The sequence below is a fragment of the Protomyctophum parallelum genome (assembly GCF_964188405.1).
Source record: "Protomyctophum parallelum genome assembly, chromosome: 7".
Lineage (NCBI taxonomy): Eukaryota > Metazoa > Chordata > Actinopteri > Myctophiformes > Myctophidae > Protomyctophum > Protomyctophum parallelum.
The window spans coordinates 53,547,711-53,573,645 of record NC_139705.1 but is presented as its reverse complement, the minus strand read 5'-3'; the positions used below and the strand labels follow the sequence as shown (position 1 = coordinate 53,573,645).

Genomic DNA, 25,935 nt, shown 5'->3' with positions numbered 1-25,935 from the left:
ACATACTCCAGTTTTTGGTGATAGCTTATCACCGTGGTGTAGTTTTTAAAGGGTTGGAAAAGTACCTTCCTAGGGACTAAAGACCTTCCTCTTTACTAAGGCATTTGCCCAGTCGGACTTTTAAGCTGCCCTGTGTGCTGTTTTTAACCGTTTTATTCTTATTTTTTATTGTATTTGACATTTTTCTGCCTGTATAGCACTTTGAGATTTGTTTCAAATGTAAAGTGAAGAATTAATATTCTTTAGGGGCATGTTGTGTGATCTTATCTACCTGCACAGCCTTTGTGATCTAATGGTAGATCGCAATCTACCTTTTGGGCACCGCTGGTATAGAGTGATCTGGTCAAGGTGAAACAATTATCTTGACCTCGATTGAGGTGAAATACATTAATGCGTGTGGAGAGTTACAGTATGGCCCTTTTTATATGAGGAAGGATATACTCCAAGCTCACAGATGTTTGTCTACAACAGTGTTGTTTTTGGCAGCACATTTATATTTTAGTTTTAGTCATATTCTCTTGAATAGTTTTCATTGTGTGTTTTTCGCGTCGTTGTGATCTTGTAGACCTGCTATTTTCAGCATGCTGCAACCAAGTGTAAAATTACTTGTCTTTTACTTATACTGGATCTCTTGTCCACTAGTCCCTTCCTAACATTCTTGTGTAGTTTTTTATGTGTTGACCAAATCGACAGTATATTTAGTAATGGTTTTAGTCATCATGGCTTAGTTTTCATGTAGTTTTCATGTAGTTTTCATGTAGTTTTCATGTAGTTTTTGTCAGTGAAAAAAAAGGGTAGTCGACGAACATGTTTCGTCATAGTTTTTAGTCGACGAAAACAACAACAACACTGGTCTACAAGCTTTTGTCAGACTTTTGCAGTGTTTGTGTAAAGGGAGAAGAAACATGTCAATAAATACTGATTTATATCAGTATTATTATCACAACTGTTCGATTATCATCATCATCATCATCATCACATCTTTGTCCTGTCCATCTTATCATCATCATCATCATCATCACATCTCTGTCCTGTCCATCTTATCATCATCATCATCACATCTCTGTCCTGTCCATCTTATCATCATCATCATCATCATCACATCTCTGTCCTGTCCATCTTATCATCATCATCATCATCATCACATCTCTGTCCTGTCCATCTTATCATCATCATCATCATCATCATCATCATCACATCTTTGTCCTGTCCATCTTATCATCATCATCATCATCACATCTCTGTCCTGTCCATCTTATCATCATCATCATCATCTCATCTCTGTCCTGTCCATCTTATCATCATCATCATCATCTCATCTCTGTCCTGTCCATCTTATCATCATCATCATCATCTCATCTCTGTCCTGTCCATCTTATCATCATCATCATCACATCTTTGTCCTGTCCATCTTATCATCATCATCATCACATCTCTGTCCTGTCCATCTTATCATCATCATCATCACATCTCTGTCCTGTCCATCTTATCATCATCATCATCATCATCACATCTCTGTCCTGTCCATCTTATCATCATCATCATCATCATCATCATCATCACATCTTTGTCCTGTCCATCTTATCATTATCATCATCATCACATCTCTGTCCTGTCCATCTTATCATCATCATCATCACATCTCTGTCCTGTCCATCTTATCATCATCATCATCACATCTTTGTCCTGTCCATCTTATCATCATCATCATCATCACATCTTTGTCCTGTCCATCTTATCATCATCATCATCACATCTTTGTCCTGTCCATCTTATCATCATCATCATCTCATCTTTGTCCTGTCCATCTTATCATCATACTCATACTCAGCGGTGGCCGAACGGTTTGCAGAGCGGTCTTGATATCGTGAAGGTCGCTATAGTTCGTATCCCCGGACCGGCACGTTAAAATTACCACCGCTGAAGTGCCCTTTGAGCAAGGCATTGAACCCCTACCATGAAATGTTCTATGAGCAGGGCCTGGCTGTAAACAAGTTCTATGAGCTTAGTCCAGTTACCCTGGGTAAACACAGTACCTTTAGTCCAGTTACCCTGGGTAAACATAGTACCTTTAGTCCAGTTACCCTGGGTAAACATAGTACCTTTAGCCCAGTTACCCTGGGTAAACATAGTACCTTTAGTCCAGTTACCCTAGGTAAACATAGTACCTTTAGTCCAGTTACCCTGCAGGTAAACATAGTACCTTTAGTCCAGTTACCCTGGGTAAACATATTACCTTTAGTCCAGTTACCCTGGGTAAACATAGTACCTTTAGACCAGTTACCCTGGGTAAACATAGTACCTTTAGTCCAGTTACCCTGGGTAAACATATTACCTTTAGTCCAGTTACCCTGGGTAAACATAGTACCTTTAGACCAGTTACCCTAGGTAAACATAGTACCTTTAGTCCAGTTACCCTGCAGGTAAACATAGTACCTTTAGTCCAGTTACCCTGGGTAAACATAGTACCTTTAGTCCAGTTACCCTGGGTAAACATATTACCTTTAGTCCAGTTACCCTGGGTAAACATAGTACCTTTAGTCCAGTTACCCTGGGTAAACATAGTACCTTTAGTCCAGTTACCCTGGGTAAACATAGTACCTTTAGTCCAGTTACCCTGGGTAAACATAGTACCTTTAGTCCAGTTACCCTGGGTAAACATAGTACCTTTAGTCCAGTTACCCTGGGTAAACATGGTACCTTTAGTCCAGTTACCCTGGGTAAACATAGTACCTTTAGACCAGTTACCCTGGGTAAACATAGTACCTTTAGTCCAGTTACCCTGGGTAAACATGGTACCTTTAGTCCAGTTACCCTGGGTAAACATAGTACCTTTAGTCCAGTTACCCTGGGTAAACATAGTACCTTTAGTCCAGTTACCCTGGGTAAACATAGTACCTTTAGTCCAGTTACCCTGGGTAAACATGGTACCTTTAGTCCAGTTACCCTGGGTAAACATAGTACCTTTAGTCCAGTTACCCTGGGTAAACATAGTACCTTTAGTCCAGTTACCCTGGGTAAACATAGTACCTTTAGTCCAGTTACCCTGGGTAAACATAGTACCTTTAGACCAGTTACCCTGGGTAAACATAGTACCTTTAGTCCAGTTACCCTGGGTAAACATAGTACCTTTAGACCAGTTACCCTGGGTAAACATAGTACCTTTAGTCCAGTTACCCTGGGTAAACATAGTACCTTTAGTCCAGTTACCCTGGGTAAACATAGTACCTTTAGTCCAGTTACCCTGGGTAAACATGGTACCTTTAGTCCAGTTACCCTGGGTAAACATAGTACCTTTAGTCCAGTTACCCTGGGTAAACATAGTACCTTTAGTCCAGTTACCCTGGGTAAACATAGTACCTTTAGTCCAGTTACCCTGGGTAAACATAGTACCTTTAGTCCAGTTACCCTGGGTAAACATAGTACCTTTAGTCCAGTTACACTGGGTAAACATAGTACCTTTAGTCCAGTTACCCTGGGTGAACATAGTACCTTTAGTCCAGTTACCCTGGGTAAACATAGTATACCTTTCCTTTCCTGACTGTGCCCAATTCCAATTACAGGTCCAGAGGTGACCGTGCCTTAGTTTGCAGTGGCGGGCCCCAGACTCTGGAACTGTCTGTCTGCCCCTACATATCAAACTCTGGAACTGTCTGTCTGCCCCTACATATCAAACTCTGGAACTGTCTGTCTGCCCCTACATATCAAACTGTCTGTCTGCCCCTACATATCAAACTCTGGAACTGTCTGTCTGCCCCTACATATCAAACTCTGGAACTGTCTGTCTGCCCCTACATATCAAACTCTGGAACTGTCTGTCTGCCCCTACATATCAAGTCTGCCTGATTCTTAGAGGCCTTTAAGTCTTACTTTAAGTTTTACTATAATGCTACTTGTTGTGTTGATTGTATGTTTGGCCTCATGATCGTGTACGGCACTTTGGTTGACCTTCTGGTCTTTGTAAATGTGCTCTAGAAATAAAGTTTGATTTGATTTGATTTGATTTGATTTGATTTGATCATCATCACATCGTTGTCCTGTCCATCTTCTAATGCTTGTAATGTCATTCCAGTCGATGGTTTTCAGTTTACGGCTTCTGCCTTTTTTGGTCTTTCCTTTTGGTTTGAGAAGAAAGAGCAGCATTACCTATTCATGGGATTATATTATCATTTCTTAATAGATACTGTTCAACTTGAACAACATGGGTTAAAACTTGAAACAGCAGACCTGTTGTTGTTTTTACAGTGGTGAATAACCTTATTATCAGTCAGCTGACTTCAGTTTTATATTCCTCTTGTCTCTTTAGGTTTCGTTTCTTTCTTTTGTCATGCTTCCTGAGGATGAAATCTGTCTGACTCATGCGTCATGGATCATGTGCATGGGGGGGTGGGGGCCTCGAGGAGAGACGAGCAGAAAGCACAAATTCTTCACAGAGAGAGAGAGAGAGAGAACCCCTTTTGGTGTTTTAAGCATTATGTTATACTTTAGGCACCGAGTGCCGCGATATGAGCTTGTAGATCTGCTACTTATTTCTTTTTTAACGTGAAAATGTGCCACAAATCTTTGAATATATATCCTTTCAGAGCGAACCTTTTAACTTGAATCTTTGTTTCTGGAGGGGGGGGGGGGGGGTCCCTGGAACAACATATTTTCAGATGGGGGGGCCGGCGGCCAATTACAAATATCTTTTTGGGGGTCCTTGACATGAAAATGTTTGAGAACGACTAAACATAGAAGCATGAGGTTTTTTCAGAAAACGTCAGGATTTAGAAGACATTTTGTAGAGTCGTTCCTCCACTCTGTGTCTCTGTCTAATGTACATCACCATAGTACAGTAACTCTGTGTCTCTGTCTAATGTACATCACCATAGTACAGTAACCCATTCACTCTGTGTCTCTGTCTAATGTACATCACCATAGTACAGTAATCACTATGTCTAATGTACATCACCATAGTACAGTAACTCTGTGTCTCTGTCTAATGTACATCACCATAGTACAGTAACTCTGTGTCTCTGTCTAATGTACATCACCATAGTACAGTAACTCTGTGTCTCTGTCTAATGTACATCACCATAGTACAGTAAGCACTATAGGAAGGACTAAGCAGATAGCTGATCAATATCCTCTCATTGAGGCCACTTGACTTCCCATAACCCATTTTGGGCGGGAAGTGGGAACCCCTTTTGGTGTCAGCATCATGTTATGCTTTAGCTATTGAAAAATAGCAGATCTACAAGCTCATATCGCGCCACCGAGTGGCGCGCTATGAACTTGTAGATCTGCTAAAAAAAATTAAATCGAAGAACGACTGACATGGAAACATAGCTTTTTCAGAAAACTGTCGGGATGTAGAAGACATGTTTAGAATCTGATCTCAGGTCAGAATGGTAAACTGTCAGGATGTAGAAGACATGTTTAGAATCTGATCTCAGGTCAGAATGGTAAACTGTCAGGATGTAGAAGACATGTTTAGAATCTGATCTCAGGTCAGAATGGTAAACTGTCAGGATGTAGAAGACATGTTTAGAATCTGATCTCAGGTCAGAATGGTAAACTGTCAGGATGTAGAAGACATGTTTAGAATCTGATCTCAGGTCAGAATGGTAAACTGTCAGGATGTAGAAGACATGTTTAGAATCTGATCTCAGGTCAGAATGGTAAACTGTCAGGATGTAGAAGACATGTTTAGAATCTGATCTCAGGTCAGAATGGTAAACTGTCAGGATGTAGAAGACATGTTTAGAATCTGATCTCAGGTCAGAATGGTAAACTGTCAGGATGTAGAAGACATGTTTAGAATCTGATCTCAGGTCAGAATGGTAAACTGTCAGGATGTAGAAGACATGTTTATAATCTGATCTCAGGTCAGAATGGGATAAAGGAAGGGGAGTCAGTGTGTAGCTTCTCCCTGACTTCCCCTCAGTGATGTGTATCGATTGATTTAGCGTTAGCTCTGCTACTACAGTCACATGACCTGCTGTACTGTACATACATCATTTAGGAACATGATGTCATGCACCTTTGTCTAGGGCAGGGGTATTCAACTGGCGGACCGCGGTCCGCGACCGGACCGTGGTCCACCTCTTTGCGGACCACCCAAAAAAAGTTAAGTTAATAATATAAATAACATCAGATGGTATACATTTCTCATGTGAAATTGCTGCAAAGGCCCCCAAAATGTCCCCCAAGGGCCCCCAAAATTCTGGCGCGCGCTACGCGCGCACAGTGTGGCCTGCCATGGCGTATAACTCCCGGCCTGATTTGGAGTTCCACTCCGGGCCTGCACTCTGCACCCCATTATTGGTTGGGTGGAAGGGGATCTGATTTGTATAAGCTTGGCTTGACCATACTAAACGGGCATAGAGCCCCGCTCTCCGATGGACGCCGCGCATGGGACCGGACCTCTGTCTTATTCGAAAAAATATTTGTGGACCTTCATCATTTCTAGTTGAGGACCCCTGGTCTAGGGTGAAGGAACATAACATAATATATAAGAGGAGACGGGGTTGAAAAATAACTAGAGCTGGGACTCGATTAAAAAAATTAATCTAATTAATCAGAGGCTTTGCGATTAATTAATCTAGATTAATCGCATTTTAATCGCATATCAATATTCAACCCGAGAACAGCGAGAAACCTTTTTTTTTAAATGTTTTTTGGTATCCCAGTGAATCAACGAATAGTGACTACAGGATACCACTCATTTTCAACATTTTACTGTCATTAATATACCTGTTGTGGAAATAATAATAAAAAGTCACCCCATTCTGTGTTGCCTAGAACTGGAGGTCTGAAAACATTTTAGTAACAGTAACAAGTACATCTCAGTGACATCACAAAGCTGTACTTAACATATTGTTACTGTTTTTTGTCAGACCTCCAGTTCTAGGCAACACAAAATGGGGTGACTTTTTATTATTTCCAGTTTTCAGTACTATAGAAAAGCGCCCAGTGAGAAACATTCCGCGTTGAAAAAAAAGGTGCGATTAATTTATCTGTAGTTCATTAATCGCAATTAGTCCCGGCCCTAAAAATAACTTTAGTTTATTGTTGCAGCTCTTTTTTTTCGTTGGCACAGACAAAGTTTACATTTTCTTGTTCTTTGGTTCACAGCTGTATAGTATTGGCTTCAAGGTGCAGGTTCTATTCTAAGATAATGGCTCAAAAGTTTACCCCTAACTAAAGGCCCTAACAGAAGGTTAAACAAAAATACAATTCTAAATCCCCAACTAACCTAACTAACCTAAGTACAATAAATCAGGGAAAAGAAAATACCTGGCACCCCTACATGGTGGAGTATAGGAACCAGGCTTCATATTAGAAAGTAATAGTTTACAAACTTATAAGATTAACAATTATTATATAGGAGAACTGGGCAACAAACAGAACAAAATATATCTACGGCATAACTTACTGCAGAATGACCAGAATAACTTATAAAGAACAAAACTAACTAGAAAAAGTGCCCTTCTGGGCACAGGTCTCCACCAGGTTATCCACAGATCCGTGCAGTTAGAGGTAAAAACACTTTTCGGCCAGTTATAGCGCCACCTTGAGGCTGAGTTGAAATTGTTCATGTGGCATTTCGTCCTCGGCCTAGTGGGAATGTGGGTGCACAATTTCACGGAAATCACGCGATGTGTTCATGATTTGCAGCATTTTGTTTGAAACTGAGCACTCCTGTGAAATTTGGAAGCCAATCTTAACCAATCAGGATCGAGTCTGAGAAATCTGAAAGACCGGTTTCGTTGAATGGCTCTAGAGAGACTGTGTACCAATTTGCGTGATGTTTGGACAAAATGTGTAGGTGTGCTGTGCAAAAACTTGTTTTGCACAAAGCGGCCTCCTGGTGGCGCTATAACAGGCCGTTCTGGAAAGTTTGGGGCAGAGGTTCATCGTTGGCATCCAAGGAGTGTGTGTGCAAAATTTGGCATCGACCGGGTTAACGGTGGCCGAGATTAGCTGGTCACGGACGGACACACACACACACACACACACACGGACGGACGGACGGACGGACGGACGGACGGACGGAGTGCAAAACATACTCTCTCCCCATGCCTTCGGCCTGGTGGAGACAACTAAACAGAACAAAAGGCAGGCAAACGAGTGGAGGACTATATAATAGATGGATCGAGTCTCTTCTGCGAATACGCTGTCGTATCATCGTTTGTACCGTTTGTTTCTCTGGGTCTCTCAATCTCTGCATCTCAGCTGCTCCAAAGGTGTGTTCAGACGTGGATGGTTATAGAGCGGCGCCATTACATACAGAGTCAAAGCAAAGACGAGACTTGCGCAAAACGGGGCGCGGCGTGACCTGCTCTTAGAGCTAAATCATCAGTCACACACACACACACACACACACACACACACACACACACACACACACACACACACACCAGCATTGAAGCACCAGCACACCTTTAACACACACACATACAGCATAGAAGCAGCCACCGGTGCAGTGTCCATTGGCCCAGTCAGTTTAGAGATGGCCCAGTCAGTTTAGAGATGGCCCAGTCAGTTTAGAGATGGCCCAGTCAGTTTAGAGATGGCCCAGTCTGTTTAGAGATGGCCCAGTCTGTTTAGAGATGGCCCAGTCTGTTTAGAGATGGCCCAGTCTGTTTAGAGATGGCCCAGTCAGTTTAGAGATGGTCCAGTCAGTTTAGAGATGGCCCAGTCTGTTTAGAGATGGCCCAGTCAGTTTAGAGATGGTCCAGTCAGTTTAGAGATGGCCCAGTCAGTTTAGAGATGGCCCAGTCTGTTTAGAGATGGCCCAGTCGGTTTAGAGATGGCCCAGTCAGTTTAGAGATGGCCCAGTCAGTTTAGAGATGGCCCAGTCAGTTTAGAGATGGCCCAGTCTGTTTAGAGATGGCCCAGTCGGTTTAGAGATGGCCCAGTCAGTTTAGAGATGGCCCAGTCAGTTTAGAGATGGCCCAGTCTAACTTCGAAGAGAGTGGGACGTAAGAACAAGAAAAACAACAACAGATAGCCTACTTTGGCAGCCCTTGTGTTCACGCAAATGTCTGTTTAGTAGCAAACTACAGCATGCATGCAAGCCTTTGTTTTAAATCGTCCCCCATTAGCACGTCGGCAAGATCGTTCACACCTACCCCCTACCCCCCCCCCCCCCCCCCTCCTCAGCGATGCTAATTTGCCCAGTCGATCATTTCATCCATGCAACGTGCCTGGAAGCAGCATCACAGCTTTAACACAACTGATGGTCTAGTAGTTACTAACTAAATACTGAAACATGTGGTATAAAAACACCACCACTGTGATTAGGGAACATGTAAAAAGCAAAACAAATACATGACACACTCACACACACACACACACTCACACTCACACTCACACTCACACTCACACTCACACACACACACACACACACACACGCAAGGGACTATACTAATTGGGGAAAAACCACTATGTGAAAACATATTTGGGGAAGTTTGGCTATTCCAGGTTTGCAAAGTCACGAATCACCTTCTGCTTTCTGCCTTGACCTCGAAACCTTTAGAAATCCCCGTATTGAGAAAATTTACCAATGCAAAGATGAGTCTCTATTAGACTGTGATTGCACCAAGATTTTTGTCGACTAAAATCTTATGATATTTAGTAGACTAAAACTAGACTAACACTAAAACATTCCACGTGACTTTTGCTGCCCAAAACACCACTGGTTATACAGGTGTCCTTTTTGCTTCTGTTGTGTAGTAACATTATTAACCCCTTTTGGGTGGGAACCCCTGTTGGTGTTATAGCATTACATTGAAAAATAGCTGATCTACAAGCTCATAGCGCGCCACTCGGTGGCTTGTAGGTCTGCTATTTTTGAAAAATTGAAGAACCACTGACATAGAAACATAGCTTTTTCAGAAAACTGTCAGGATGTAGAAGACATTTTTTTAGAATCTGATCTCAGGTCAGAATGGATTAATACTAGAATATATCCACTGACATGGCTGATGATGACCATATTGTCTCTTGAGTAGTTTTAATTTAGGTTTAGTCACATTCTAGTCACCTGGAATGTATTAGTGTTAGTCGACTAAATGTCACAAGATTTTAGTCGACTAAATCTGCAGTTGATTTAGTCGACTAAAATGTATTTTGGCGGGCCTTGATGCCGTCGTAATGACTGTTTTTACACGTGCTGAAAATAGCCGATCTACAAGCCCACAATGCATCGCAGCGCGACGCCTTGTGAGCTTGTAGATCGGCTATTTTCAGCATTCAACCGAGTGTAAAATGACTTTTTTTCTTTTTTTTTTACTTTTACTGGATCTCTTGTCGACTAGTCCCTTCCTAACATTTTACTCTAGTTTTTAATCTGTTTACGAAATTGTCAACATATTATTTAGTCTTAGTTTTAGTCATTGTAGCTTGGTTTTCATTTAGTTTCCATGTAGTTTTCGTCAGTGAAAGAAGTTAGTCGACGAACATTTACTTTGTCTTGCTTTTAGTCGACGAACACAACACTGATGACAACATACTACAACAGTTACACGTGTTTGTTGTCATGTCAGTGTCCAGTAACATACATGACCTACTGAACAGTTACACGTGTTTGTTGTTATGTCAGTGTCCAGTAACATACATGACCTACTGAACAGTTACACGTGTTTGTTGTCATGTCAGTGTCCAGTAACATACATGACCTGCTACAACAGTTACACGTGTTTGTTGTCATGTCAGTGTCCAGTAACATACGATGACAACATACTACAACAGTTACACGTGTTTGTCATGTCAGTGTCCAGTAACATACGATGACAACATACTACAACAGTTACACGTGTTTGTCATGTCAGTGTCCAGTAACATACGATGACAACATACTACAACAGTTACACGTGTTTGTTGTCATGTCAGTGTCCAGTAACATACATGACCTACTGAACAGTTACACGTGTTTGTCATGTCAGTGTCCAGTAACATACGATGACAACATACTACAACAGTTACACGTGTTTGTTGTCATGTCAGTGTCCAGTAACATACGATGACAACATACTACAACAGTTACACGTGTTTGTTGTCATGTCAGTGTCCAGTAACATACATGACCTACTGAACAGTTACACGTGTTTGTCATGTCAGTGTCCAGTAACATACATGACCTACTACAACAGTTACACGTGTTTGTCATGTCAGTGTCCAGTAACATACATGACCTACTGAACAGTTACACGTGTTTGTCATGTCAGTGTCCAGTAACATACATGACCTACTGAACAGTTACACGTGTTTGTCATGTCATTGTCCAGTAACATACATGACCTGCTACAACAGTTACACGTGTTTGTCATGTCAGTGTCCAGTAAAACAGTAAAGTTACACGTGTTTGTTGTCATGTCAGTGTCCAGTACGTACATACTTAGAGTAGATGAAAGGTGGAGGTTTAGCTTGCGACATGTCGGGCGTCGCTCTGAAACCGAGACGGCGACTGAGAACAGAACAGAAGGGAAGTGAAATGGAAACAGGCAGACAGGCAGACAGGCAGACAGACAGGCAGACAGACAGACAGACAGACAGACAGACAGACAGACAGACAGACAGACAGACAGACAGACAGACAGACAGACAGACAGACAGACGGAACCATCATGCATTCTGTCTACATTTATGAGCCATTCTGTCTCTCTGATCCTCAATGTCCATGATTAACCCATTTTGACCTGAGGCCGATTCTTAAAAAAAAAGGTCTTGTAAATCCTGACAGTTTTCTGAAAAAAAACCTATGTTTCTTTATGTCAACCTTTTTCATGTCAAGGACTCCCAGAATTATCTGTATTTGGCTGCGGACCACCAACCTGAAAATATGTTCCAGGGACGACCCCCCCCCCAAGAAGCATAAAATTGAGTTTATAAACGTTCACTGTGAAAGAATATATATATATTCAAAGATTTGCCCCACATTTTCGAGATTAAAAGAAATAGCAGACCTACAAGCTCGTATAGCTACGAGGAGGTCCTCCTCTCTTAACCAGAGGGATCACAGCCAGGAGGATTAGGAGGACAGACTTAATCGAATAGCAGCAATCTCATTAACACTTTCGGTCCGCCTTGTAGAACCTTTTTGTCGAAGTCTCCTCCGACTGGGTTGTTGTCTCACAGAGACATGTTTTCCTCTCCCCCCCTGCCCCCGCCCTTACACACACACACGCACGCACGCACGCACGGGGTCGCACGCACAAACACACACACTTTCATTTGTATTTTTTTATTCTGACTGGTAGTCAAATACCTACACCAACCAACACAAGACAAGTCTTATTTCACACCTATAGTTCTCTCCTCAGGATGTCTCTGTATCCTATAGTTATCCTATAGTTATCCTATAGTTATCCTATAGTTATCCTATAGTTATCCTATAGTTCTTGTCTCTGATCCAGTCTCCGTCTCTCCTCAGGATGTCTCTGTATGTCTCTATGTCTCTGTATGTCTCTGATCCAGTCTCCGTCTCTCTCCTCAGGATGTCTCTGTATCCTATAGTTATCCTATAGTTATCCTATAGTTCTTGTCTCTGATCCAGTCTCCGTCTCTCTCCTCAGGATGTCTCTGTATGTCTCTATGTCTCTGTATGTCTCTGACTCAGTCTCCATCTCTCTCCTCAGGATGTCTCTGTATGTCTCTGTATGTCTCTGACTCAGTCTCCATCTCTCTCCTCAGGATGTCTCTGTATGTCTCTATGTCTCTGTATGTCTCTATGTCTCTGTATGTCTCTGTATGTCTCTGTATGTCTCTATGTCTCTGTATGTCTCTATGTCTCTGTATGTCTCTGACTCAGTCTCCATCTCTCTCCTCAGGATGTCTCTGTATCCGTCCCTAGAGGATCTGAAGGTGGACAAGGTGATGAAGGTAAGGCTGAAAGGATTTATCTAATCATTCTGTGGCTGGTTTGGCCAGAGTCCCTTTCTCTGTCCTCTAAGGAAGAGAAAGGGCATAGGGGCACGGTGGCACAGTTGGTAGTGCTGTCGCCTCACAGCTAGAAGGTCCTGGGTTCGATTCCCGCTCGGGGCGCTGTGGGCGCTGGCGGCGTGTTTCCTCCTCCGCGTCATCAGTGCCCATACCCGAAGGCGGGGTTGGCGAAAGGGCCTTTCTGTGTGGAGTTTGCATGTTCTCCCCGTGTCCCCTAGGGTAGATACCCTCACAAAAACATGCAGTAATCCTGGTCTCTAAACTGCGTCCCCCTGACCAGCCGGGGCGCCTGATGGAGGGGAAAGGAACTGGTTGGAATAACGTGTTTCTTCCACGCGCTACGTCCAACCAGGGAAACTCCCCCCTGTCAGGTGTAAAGGAGCAACTTGTACACTCAGGCATGAAGGAAGCATGAGTTCAAGTCCGTTGCTCTCCCCTTGTCCCCCATATAAATTATTCAAAACATTTCAAATAATTTCAAGATTGTTCAAAAGTAGCACAGACTTGTATGTCTGCTATTTTTTGAGAACTACTGTTCTTTGTTTTACGTCTATGTTTTCAGGAAAGTCCAACATGACTGGGGGCGGGGCCTGTTACAATAGCTAATGCAAATTATACAACAGGTCATTTCGAGGAAGCAATGTCATTGGTTGAAACAGCCTTCTAGCCGTGCTCAAAACGAGCATGATGGAACGCCTAATGAAAACATAAAAATCAGCTGTTCTGTTCTCCCAGAGCAGAGCCCACTGGGTTGCTAGGCTAGCGGTTTTCCGGAAACATTTTGGTCGTAGTGGCGACATCTGACATTTTTTGCGTCTACTTATTACTTATTACTAGGGCCGGGACTAATTGCGATTCATTTTGATTAATTAACTACAGAAAAATTAATCGCGATTAATTACAGATAAATTAATCGCACCTTTATTTTCACCGCAGAACGTTTCTCACTGGGCACTTTTAGTACTGAAAACTGGAAATAATAAAAAGTCACCCCATTTTGTGTTGCCTAGAACTGGAGGTCTGACAAAAAACAGTAACAATATGTTAAGTACAGCTTTGTGATGTCACTGAGATGTACTTGTTACTGTTACTATTTTTTTTTCAGACCTCCAGTTCTAGGCAACACAGAATGGGGTGACTTTTTATTATTATTTCCACAACAGGTATATTAATGACAGTAATGTGTGGAAAATGAGTGGTATCCTGTAGTCACTATTCATTGATTCACTGGGATACCAAAAAACATTAAAAAAAAGGTTTCTCGCTGTTCTCGGGTTGAATATTGATATGCGATTAAAATGCGATTAATCTAGATTAATTAATTAATTATTATTATTTTTTTTAATCGAGTCCCAGCTCTACTTATTACTTAAAAAAATGAATAAAGTTACACTACTTATTACTCCCTGAGAAAAGTAACTAGTTACTTATTACTTTACTTATTACTTATTTCTCTCGCCTCCAGTAATTGATTTTTGAGCGATGGAAATACCGGTAAGTGAATTTGCACAAAAACCCCATTCAATTCAATGCAATTCATTGAGGGCTTATGAAAGGGGAAATGGCCAAATGCACAAAATAACACCTATTTTTCAATAAAGTATAACATAATGCTTTAAAACACCAAAAGGGGTTCTCGCCCCAGAATGGGTTAAGCATGTCATTGCCCGGAGCCAGCACACTGTATATCTGCCTACAGTTTGACGTACAGAGAGACTTACTGTAGGCTGGTTATGTTTTCATATTCACTGTATCTGCCTACAGTTTGACGTACAGAGATACTTACTGTAGGCTGGTTATATTTTCATATTCACTGTATCTGTCTACAGTTTGACGTACAGAGAGACTTACTGTAGGCTGGTTATGTTTTCATATTCACTGGTATCTGCTATACAGTTTGACGTACAGAGAGACTTACTGTAGGCTGGTTATGTTTTCATATTCACTGTATCTGCTATACAGTTTGACGTACAGAGAGACTTACTGTAGGCTGGTTATATTTTCATATTCACTGCATGTCGTCGCTTTGCTGTCGGGGCGAAAAAACCTGAATGTCCAAATAATCCGTTACTTTTCAGGGGCAAGAAGAACTACTCTCTGCTCCAATAGATCTAATGGATTTTGTTAATTGTTACAACCCATTTCAGAGAGACAGCGAAATGCCTTCACGACGGACGACGTACGTCGCGACGTATATTTTTCCGTCGCAACGTATATTCGAGTACGTCCTGGCGTAAATATCAATTCATCCCGGCAGAACGGACTCGTCGCGGCTATATCTACCCGTTTGCGACGTAATATGTTGGCTATTATTTTCCGTCGCGCCAGAACGGGACTCGTCGCAGCTATATCTACCCGTTGTGGCGTGAGCTGGACTCGTCGCGGCAGAACGTGACTCGTCGCGACTATATCTACCCGTTTGCGACGTGCGCCTCGCCGGTCCGGTCTCCAGGCGAGCCTGCGTCCTTCATATATTTTTTTTTCTGCTCTCGTTGGACTTAACTTTAAAAGTCCAATGGAACACCTCTTTGTAACGGGTCGCTGTAGTATAGTGGTCTAATTCCTCACCTCTCTATTCTTTTTTGCTGAGGACGCTGGTTCAATTCCCGCTCGCGGCAAACCAAAATTATTATATTTTAGACAGACAGACAGACAGACAGACAGACTGCCTGTCTGCCTGCCTGTCTGCCTGCCTAATGTATTGTAAATAATGTATTCATTCCATACGGCTATTTTTTTTTAATATAAAAACTTTTGTCTTTCGCGCGATTCGAACCAGCGTCGTCAGCACCAAAACATTGAGAGGCGAGTGATTAAACCGCTGGACTACAGCGGCCATACGTTACAAAGAAGTGTTTCATTGGACTTATAAAGACAATAGCACCCAGCTGCAGTCACGCAAGGGGAGGGACCGGAAGTGCTTTTATTTCCGGCTTCCACGTGCACAAGCGCACATACACGCACGCGAAATATAATGCAATATGTAATAATCAGCTCATACATTATAAAGACATTATTGCATTATGAAGTTTTATTACAGTATGAGTCGCCTATGTGGAGGTTCTTAATGTAACACATTATTACATTATAGAAAAATCTATTAAGTTATGTGCTCGTCTTTTAATTACATTATGAGCTGATTATTACATTATGAGGTCAGATGTAGAGTTGCTGGCCGCCTCAGCTCCATATATGGAGATCTAGGTGATGATCCAGTCTTTTCAATGTATGGCTATCCAGGGTTTGATGAGGTCAGTGTCGGGATCTTATATCATATGGAAACGGCCATATATGGCGGTGTGACGTGTCATGAGGCGTGACCATATATGGAGGCATGACACGAGGCGTGACATGACACACTTACTGACTGACTGACGGGAAATGCAGGTTTTCATAGTAAATTAAATGCATATGGTCGTGTGTCTGTGATCTATGGTCTGGACATGGTGTGTGTGGGACAGGGGTACGGGGTTATAGCAACTTATTACATTACTTAAATGCCTTGATATCATTATGTTATAATCGACCATATAGGCCTAGCCTATTATTGCATATCATTTTATTATTGTTAGATTTGCATTTCTTCAAATATGCACACTTATACCACCAACTAATAAGCTTTCAATTAAAATATTACCTACAACAAACTACTTCAAACTTTTCCAAACCGACCACGTAATTATGTTTAAGCACAGATGGTACTATATACACCCGGCATTTAAGCGCGCACCAGCAAGTGCGTGTCGTGCACGCGCATTATATTTCGCGTGCGTGTATGTGCGCTTGTGCACGTGGAAGCCGGAAATAAAAGCACTTCCGGTCCCTCCCCTTGCGTGACTGCAGCTGGGTGCTATTGTCTTTATAAGTCCAATGAAACACTTCTTTGTAACGTATGGCCGCTGTAGTCCAGCGGTTTAATCACTCGCCTCTCAATGTTTTGGTGCTGACGACGCTGGTTCGAATCGCGCGAAAGACAAAAGTTTTTATATTAAAAAAAAATAGCCGTATGGAATGAATACATTATTTACAATACATTAGGCAGGCAGACAGGCAGGCAGACAGGCAGTCTGTCTGTCTGTCTGTCTGTCTGTCTGTCTGTCTGTCTGTCTGTCTAAAATATAATAATTTTGGTTTGCCGCGAGCGGGAATTGAACCAGCGTCCTCAGCAAAAAAGAATAGAGAGGCGAGGAATTAGACCACTATACTACAGCGACCCGTTACAAAGAGGTGTTCCATTGGACTTTTAAAGTTAAGTCCAACGAGAGCAGGAAAAAAAATATATGAAGGACGCAGGCTCGCCTGGAGACCGGACCGGCGAGGCGCACGTCGCAAACGGGTAGATATAGTCGCGACGAGTCACGTTCTGCCGCGACGAGTCCAGCTCACGCCACAACGGGTAGATATAGCTGCGACGAGTCCCGTTCTGGCGCGACGGAAAATAATAGCCAACATATTACGTCGCAAACGGGTAGATATAGCCGCGACGAGTCCGTTCTGCCGGGACGAATTGATATTTACGCCAGGACGTACTCGAATATACGTTGCGACGGAAAAATATACGTCGCGACGTACGTCGTCCGTCGTGAAGGCATTTCGCTCCACCTGCCATTTCATGTCAAATAGTTTTAGTCATCATAGGTTAGTTTTCATGTAGTTTCCTTTTACTTTTTCCTCAGTGAAAACAGGCAGTCGACGAACATCTTTGGTCATAGTATAATAATAGTCAACAAAATCTGGTAACCCAGGTCGGTGGCGTAACCGTCTGGGCACCCGACTGGTAATCTGGTCGCAGTGTGCCGCGGGTTCGACTCCCCAGCCCGACACGGCCTTCACTGCATGTCTTCCCCCGCCCATCTCTCTCCCGTTTCCTGTCCCTTCAAAAAAGAAAAAAAAACAATAAATGGCGTAAGCCGCAAAAAAAATATCTTTAAAAAAAGGTCAACATACAGCTTCACCCTTCACTCACTGCTGTGTTTTCTCTCCGCTGTCTCCCCCCCCAGGCCCAGGCCCAATTTGCCCAGACCACCTCCACAGTACCAGCCATCGCTGAGGGAACCTACCAACCTCAGGGAACCTACCAACCCGAGGCGACGTACCAACCTCAGGGAACCTACCAACCAGAGGGGACGTACCAGCCTCAGGGAACCTACCAACCAGAGGGGACGTACCAGCCTCAGGGAACCTACCAGCCCGAGGGAACCTACGCCCAACCTATGCCCGACACCCTCGGCCCACAAGGGACAAGTGAGTCCCACAAACAATGAAAGAGAAGCAGGACAGCCCCCCCCCCCCCAAAAAAAATAGACCTGCGTATATCTATGCTCGCAGCCCACAGGCGTCCGGCTGTGTCTGATCTCGTTTATATTTTACTCATGATCAGAGCTTCCGTTGCTCCAGACTGTATGACGGAAGCGTTTATATTTTACTCATGATCAGAGCTTCCGTTGCTCCAGACTGTATGACGGAAGCGTTTATATTTTACTCATGATCAGAGCTTCCGTTGCTCCAGACTGTATGACGGAAGCATTTATATTTTACTCATGATCAGAGCTTCCGTTGCTCCAGACTGTACGACGGAAGCATTTATATTTTACTCGTGATCAGAGCTTCCGTTGCTCCAGACTGTATGACGGAAGCATTTATATTTTACTCGTGATCAGAGCTTCCGTTGCTTCAGACTGTACGACGGAAGCATTTATATTTTACTCATGATCAGAGCTTCCGTTGCTCCAGACTGTACGACGGAAGCATTTATATTTTACTCATGATCAGAGCTTCCGTTGCTCCAGACTGTATGACGGAAGCGTTTATATTTTACTCATGATCAGAGCTTCCGTTGCTCCAGACTGTATGACGGAAGCATTTATATTTTACTCATGATCAGAGCTTCCGTTGCTCCAGACTGTACGACGGAAGCATTTATATTTTACTCGTGATCAGAGCTTCCGTTGCTCCAGACTGTATGACGGAAGCATTTATATTTTACTCGTGATCAGAGCTTCCGTTGCTTCAGACTGTATGACGGAAGCATTTATATTTTACTCATGATCAGAGCTTCCGTTGCTCCAGACTGTATGACGGAAGCATTTATATTTTACTCGTGATCAGAGCTTCCGTTGCTCCAGACTGTATGACGGAAGCATTTATATTTTACTCGTGATCAGAGCTTCCGTTGCTCCAGACTGTACGACGGAAGCATTTATATTTTACTCATGATCAGAGCTTCCGTTGCTCCAGACTGTATGACGGAAGCATTTATATTTTACTCGTGATCAGAGCTTTCGTTGCTCCAGACTGTATGACGGAAGCATTTATGTTTTACTCGTGATCAGAGCTTCCGTTGCTTCAGACTGTACGACGGAAGCATTTATATTTTACTCATGATCAGAGCTTCCGTTGCTCCAGACTGTACGACGGAAGCATTTATATTTTACTCATGATCAGAGCTTCCGTTGCTTCAGACTGTACGACGGAAGCATTTATATTTTACTCATGATCAGAGCTTCCGTTGCTCCAGACTGTATGACGGAAGCATTTATATTTTACTCATGATCAGAGCTTCCGTTGCTCCAGACTGTACGACGGAAGCATTTATATTGTACTCATGATCAGAGCTTCCGTTGCTCCAGACTGTACGACGGAAGCATTTATATTGTACTCATGATCAGAGCTTCCGTTGCTCCAGACTGTACGACGGAAGCATTTATATTTTACTCATGATCAGAGCTTCCGTTGCTCCAGACTGTACGACGGAAGCATTTATATTTTACTCATGATCAGAGCTTCCGTTGCTCCAGACTGTATGACGGAAGCATTTATATTTCACTCATGATCAGAGCTTCCGTTGCTCCAGACTGTATGACGGAAGCGTTTATATTTTACTCATGATCAGAGCTTCCGTTGCTCCAGACTGTACGACGGAAGCATTTATATTTTACTCATGATCAGAGCTTCCGTTGCTCCAGACTGTACGACGGAAGCATTTATATTTCACTCATGATCAGAGCTTCCGTTGCTCCAGACTGTATGACGGAAGCGTTTATATTTTACTCATGATCAGAGCTTCCGTTGCTCCAGACTGTACGACGGAAGCATTTATATTTTACTCATGATCAGAGCTTCCGTTGCTCCAGACTGTATGACGGAAACATTTATATTTTACTCATGATCAGAGCTTCCGTTGCTCCAGACTGTATGACGGAAGCATTTATATTTTACTCATGATCAGAGCTTCCGTTGCTCCAGACTGTATGACGGAAACATTTATATTTTACTCATGATCAGAGCTTCCGTTGCTCCAGACTGTATGACGGAAACATTTATATTTTACTCATGATCAGAGCTTCCGTTGCTCCAGACTGTACGACGGAAGCATTTATATTTTACTCGTGATCAGAGCTTCCGTTGCTCCAGACTGTATGACGGAAGCATTTATATTTTACTCATGACAGCTCTTCCGTTGCTCCAGACTGTACGACGGAAGCATTTATATTTTACTCATGATCAGAGCTTCCGTTGCTCCAGACTGTACGACGGAAGCATTTATATTTTACTCATGATCAGAGCTTCCGTTGCTCCAGACTGTATGACGGAAGCATTTATATTTTACTCATGATCAGAGCTTCCGTTGCTCCAGACTGTATGACGGAAGCATTTATATTTTACTCATGATCAGAGCTTCCGTTGCTCCAGACTGTATGACGGAAGCATTTATATTTTACTCATGATCAGAGCTTCCGTTGCTCCAGACTGTACGACGGAAGCATTTATATTTTACTCATGATCAGAGCTTCCGTTGCTCCAGACTATACGACGGAAGCATTTATATTTTACTCATGATCAGAGCTTCCGTTGCTCCAGACTGTACGACGGAAGCATTTATATTTTACTCATGATCAGAGCTTCCGTTGCTCCAGACTGTATGACGGAAGCATTTATATTTTACTCATGATCAGAGCTTCCGTTGCTCCAGACTGTATGACGGAAGCATTTATATTTTACTCATGATCAGAGCTTCCGTTGCTCCAGACTGTATGACGGAAGCATTTATATTTTACTCATGATCAGAGCTTCCGTTGCTCCAGACTGTACGACGGAAGCATTTATATTTTACTCATGATCAGAGCTTCCGTTGCTCCAGACTGTACGACGGAAGCATTTATATTTTACTCATGATCAGAGCTTCCGTTGCTCCAGACTGTATGACGGAAGCATTTATATTTTACTCATGATCAGAGCTTCCGTTGCTCCAGACTGTATGACGGAAGCATTTATATTTTACTCATGATCAGAGCTTCCGTTGCTCCAGACTGTATGACGGAAGCATTTATATTTTACTCATGATCAGAGCTTCCGTTGCTCCAGACTATACGACGGAAGCATTTATATTTTACTCATGATCAGAGCTTCCGTTGCTCCAGACTGTACGACGGAAGCATTTATATTTTACTCATGATCAGAGCTTCCGTTGCTCCAGACTGTATGACGGAAGCATTTATATTTTACTCATGATCAGAGCTTCCGTTGCTCCAGACTGTACGACGGAAGCGTTTATATTTTACTCATGATCAGAGCTTCCGTTGCTCCAGACTGTACGACGGAAACATTTGTAAACTGCGAGAGGCAACAGTGTGGTAACGCGAGACTACTCCATGGGGGGGTCTGTCTCTATTCTTGGGTTCTGCTGCTTGGTTTTGTGGAGGACAGATAAATATGTGTGGAGTCAGGAGTGAGAGGGCCAGCCGGGGGGGGGGGGGGGGGGTGGGGGTGGTTCTGATGGGAGGGAAACAGACCCTCTTGTATGTATAATCTGTGTTCTCTCTAGCCCTACCTCCAACTCCCACCACCACCACCACCCCCTCCCCCTCCCCATCCCTTTCATCTTATCTTCTAAACCTTTTCGGTTTTACTATTTTCCGGAGAGCGTGAAAGCAGGCCGGGACACCATGGTCGGTTATTAAGTGAAGGGAATTTGGCAGAGAGAGAGAGAGAGAGAGAGATAGAGAGAGGGAGAGGGAGAGAGAGAGAGAGAGAGAGAGAGTTATCCGACTGAAGAGGAGGGAGGCCACAGAGTGAGACAAAAGATAAATAGGAAGGCAAAAGATGTGCATGGGGGGGGGGGGGGGGGGGGCCTCGAGGAGAGACGAGCAGAAAGCACAAATTCTTCACATTTTCACTCTTTTCTCTCATGGAGTGTCTTGGTCTAGTCGTGCGTTGGGATGCTAAGTCCTGTGGGCTTTCGGCCTTTTGTTTTGCCTAGCCAGCTACGGTAGCTAGCTGGCTAGCTATGAGTCACCATGGTGACTCATAGCACTTCTGGCAGCACTGTTAGGACATGGATGGGTGAGGAGGGGGGGGACGGACGGACGGACAGACAGACAGACGGACAGACAGACGGTAGGCCGTTCCTGTCAGGAACTGAATGGCTGATGCCAGGATAGTCTTACTTAGTGTACTCTGTGTACTGTTGCAGTGGCATAACACAAGCTGCTTATTAACTGTCCTCTGGAGAGCTGGACCTGTGTCTGCCGTCAGTCAGTGAGCTGTAAATGGGCAGCGAGAGGTTAACGAAGCATGCAGGAAAGAACCAGATCAGCGGTTAAAGACTATAGGTCTAGTGGAGATAACCTTCGACACACACAATGCACAAAACACACCTTGATGGAGTGTTTGCTTTCTGTACACGTATAATTCCTTTACACCCTGTTAGACTCAAAGTCCAGGTTCATACGCAGGGAAATCTAATCGGCTTTTTAAGGGTTTACGTTTTTTAATAAATGTGTTATTGATGTAAGCCCACACAACACACACCCAGAAGGCTCAGCTGGAAAGTTAAAGTTTGAATGTTGTTATAACGAAACCACCCAATGTTGTTTACCAGATTTTGAAAGTACTAGGATTTGTCATGTGAAATAACATTTTTGTCTTATGAAAGCAGGGAATCATAGATTCAAATTGACATATTGGTTGTTCAGTTTGACCCACAAGTTTTGGAGATATGGCTTATAGAGTGTAATGTCTTGCAGAGAAACAGCGAGTTGAGAAAACAGGCTTGAAAGGTTCACTTCTGTGGACTCTAACATTACACCTAGCTACATGTTTAAGCATTTATTTCATATTTACATGTAATCTGTGGTCTCTAACATTACACCTATAGCTACATGTTTAAGCATTTATTTCATATTTACATGTCTTCTGTGGTCTCTAACATTACACCTATAGCTACATGTTTAAGCATTTATGTCATATTTACATGTCTTCTGTGGTCTCTAACATTACACCTAGCTACATGTTTAAGCATTTATTTCATATTTGCATGTCTTCTGTGGTCTCTAACATTACACCTAGCTACATGTTTAAGCATTCATTTCATATTTACATGTCTTCTGTGGACTCTAACATTACACCTAGCTACAATTTCTTTAAGCATTCATTTCATATTTACATGTCTTCTGTGGTCTCTAACATTACACCTATAGCTACATGTTTAAGCATTTATTTCATATTTACATGTCTTCTGTGATCTCTAACATTACACCTAGCTACAATTTGTTTAAGCATTTATTTCATATTTACATGTCTTCTGTGGTCTCTAACATTACACCTAGCTACATGTTTAAGCATTTATTTCATATTTACATGTCTTCTGTGATCTCTAACATTACACCTAGCTACAATTTGTTTAAGCATTTATTTCATATTTACATGTCTTCTGTGGACTCTTAACATTACACCTAGCTACAATTTCTTTAAGCATTTATTTCATATTTACATGTCTTCTGTGGTCTCTAACATTACACCTATAGCTACATGTTTAAGCATTTATTTCATATTTACATGTCTTCTGTGGTCTCTAACATTACACCTAGCTACATGTTTAAGCATTTATTTCATATTTACATGTCTTCTGTGATCTCTAACATTACACCTAGCTACATGTTTAAGCATTTATTTCATATTTACATGTCTTCTGTGGACTCTTAACATTACACCTAGCTACAATTTCTTTTAAGCATTTATTTCATATTTACATGTCTTCTGTGGTCTCTAACATTACACCTATAACTACATGTTTAAGCATTTATTTCATATTTACATGTCTTCTGTGGTCTCTAACATTACACCTATAACTACATGTTTAAGCATTTATTTCATATTTACATGTCGATTTCAGCTCTGACACTTATTTCAGACATGCTCTAGTTATATGTGCTTAACTTATTTTGGATAAAGATTAGTTTTTGTAGTTTTTCCTCCTCTGGTGAAAAGCTGGAATTTGCGCGATGGCAGGCTCTCAGTCAAATCTGGTCATATGTAAATGTATGACTCACTAGACCGAAGACAACAGGAGGAGGAGGGCCCAGGCCGTAGCGTAACGGTCTGGGCACCGGACTGGTAACCCAGTCGCAGTGTGCCGCGGGTTCGACTCCCGGACCCGACACGGCCTTTACTGCATGTCATCCCCCCATCTCTCTCCCGTTTCCTGTCAGCCTACTGTCTGTCCCTTCAAAAATCAATAAAAGGCGTAAGCCGCAAAAAAAAATATCTTAACAGGAGGAGGAGGAGGGAGAGAAACCCAACACATGAACGCTTTACGGGAGCCGCCATTTTGGAGCACGTTGATTTTGTCGACTAAAACTAAGAAGAAAAATGTCAACTCCCTTTTTTTCACTGACTAAAACTAAATGAAAACTAAAATGTTAGGTAAGGACTATAGTGGACAAGTATAAGTAAAAGACACAAGTCATTTTACACTTGGTTGGATGCTGAAAATAGCCGATCTTGTAGATTGGCTATTTTCAGCAAGTATAAAATCAGCCATTACGACTCAGATGAGGTGATATGAGGTGAGGCACCGTGTTAGTAGATCTATAAATAAATAGCGCAAGGCTCCGGTTAGCCGATTAGTGTTCTTCATGCTAGTGGAAGATGCGATAAGAGGTTCAAGAAGCGTCACAGGGTCCTCTTTGGGTCCTTTCTTTTGTAGTTTTTGCCTGTCACGGGTCTCTCTCTCTCTCTCTCTCTCTCTCTCTCTCTCTCTCTGGCCGAAGTGGAACAAGACAATCGAAAAATAACACAATGTATTTACAAATAAACATCGGATATAAATAGGAATTATATAAAGGCGTAAACAGAGCTGTGTTACGTTAACTCTTTGGGTAACGTTAGCTTTATATACTTTTGCTTTTGGAAGTTGACATGTTTTTGCATTTGCGACAAATAGCAGCAATTTATTCATTTTTTTCCTTCTCTTCTGTCCCCTCCAACCCCAGCCCTCTACCCAGACCTCCAGGAGATGGGAGACTACATTAATGTTTCTCCCTCTCTTCTCTCTGTCCCCTCCAACCCCAGCCCTCTACCCAGACCTCCAGGAGCTGGGAGACTACATTAATGTTTCTCCCTCTCTTCTCTCTGTCCCCTCCAACCCCAGCCCTCTACCCAGACCTCCAGGAGATGGGAGACTACATTAATGTTTCTCTCTCTCTCTCTCTCTGTCCCCTCCAACCCCAGCCCTCTACCCAGACCTCCAGGAGATGGGAGACTACATTAATGTTTATCTCTCTCTCTCTGTCCCCTCCAACCCCAGCCCTCTACCCAGACCTCCAGGAGCTGGGAGACTACATTAATGTTTCTCTCTCTCTCTCTGTCCCCTCCAACCCCAGCCCTCTACCCAGACCTCCAAGAGCTGGGAGACTACATTAATGTTTCTCCCTCTCTTCTCTCTGTCCCCTCCAACCCCAGCCCTCTACCCAGACCTCCAGGAGATGGGAGACTACATTAATGTTTCTCTCTCTCTCTCTCTCTGTCCCCTCCAACCCCAGCCCTCTACCCAGACCTCCAGGAGATGGGAGACTACATTAATGTTTCTCTCACTCTCTCTGTCCCCTCCAACCCCAGCCCTCTACCCAGACCTCCAGGAGATGGGAGACTACATTAATGTTTATCTCTCTCTCTCTCTCTGTCCCCTCCAACCCCAGCCCTCTACCCAGACCTCCAGGAGCTGGGAGA

General features: G+C 42.8%; 1 protein-coding gene and 1 long non-coding RNA gene across 3 annotated transcripts in view; both read left to right on the top strand.

Moving 5' to 3' along the window:
* Positions 1-25,935, top strand: part of LOC310862367 — a 705,243-nt gene that overhangs the window by 652,677 nt on the left and 26,631 nt on the right. The window lies entirely within an intron of this gene.
* sdcbp2 (syndecan binding protein (syntenin) 2) overlaps positions 1-25,935 on the top strand; it is a 52,897-nt gene that overhangs the window by 6,487 nt on the left and 20,475 nt on the right. For both annotated transcript variants that reach the window (XM_083768825.1, XM_083768824.1), the window contains exons 2-4: positions 12,816-12,867; positions 17,928-18,171; positions 25,905-25,935. The exon at positions 25,905-25,935 is cut by the window's right edge and continues 70 nt beyond it. In XM_083768825.1, the coding sequence (XP_083624951.1) occupies positions 12,817-12,867; positions 17,928-18,171; positions 25,905-25,935 (326 nt within the window). In that variant the 5' untranslated portion in view covers position 12,816. The remainder of the gene's footprint in view (positions 1-12,815; positions 12,868-17,927; positions 18,172-25,904) is intronic.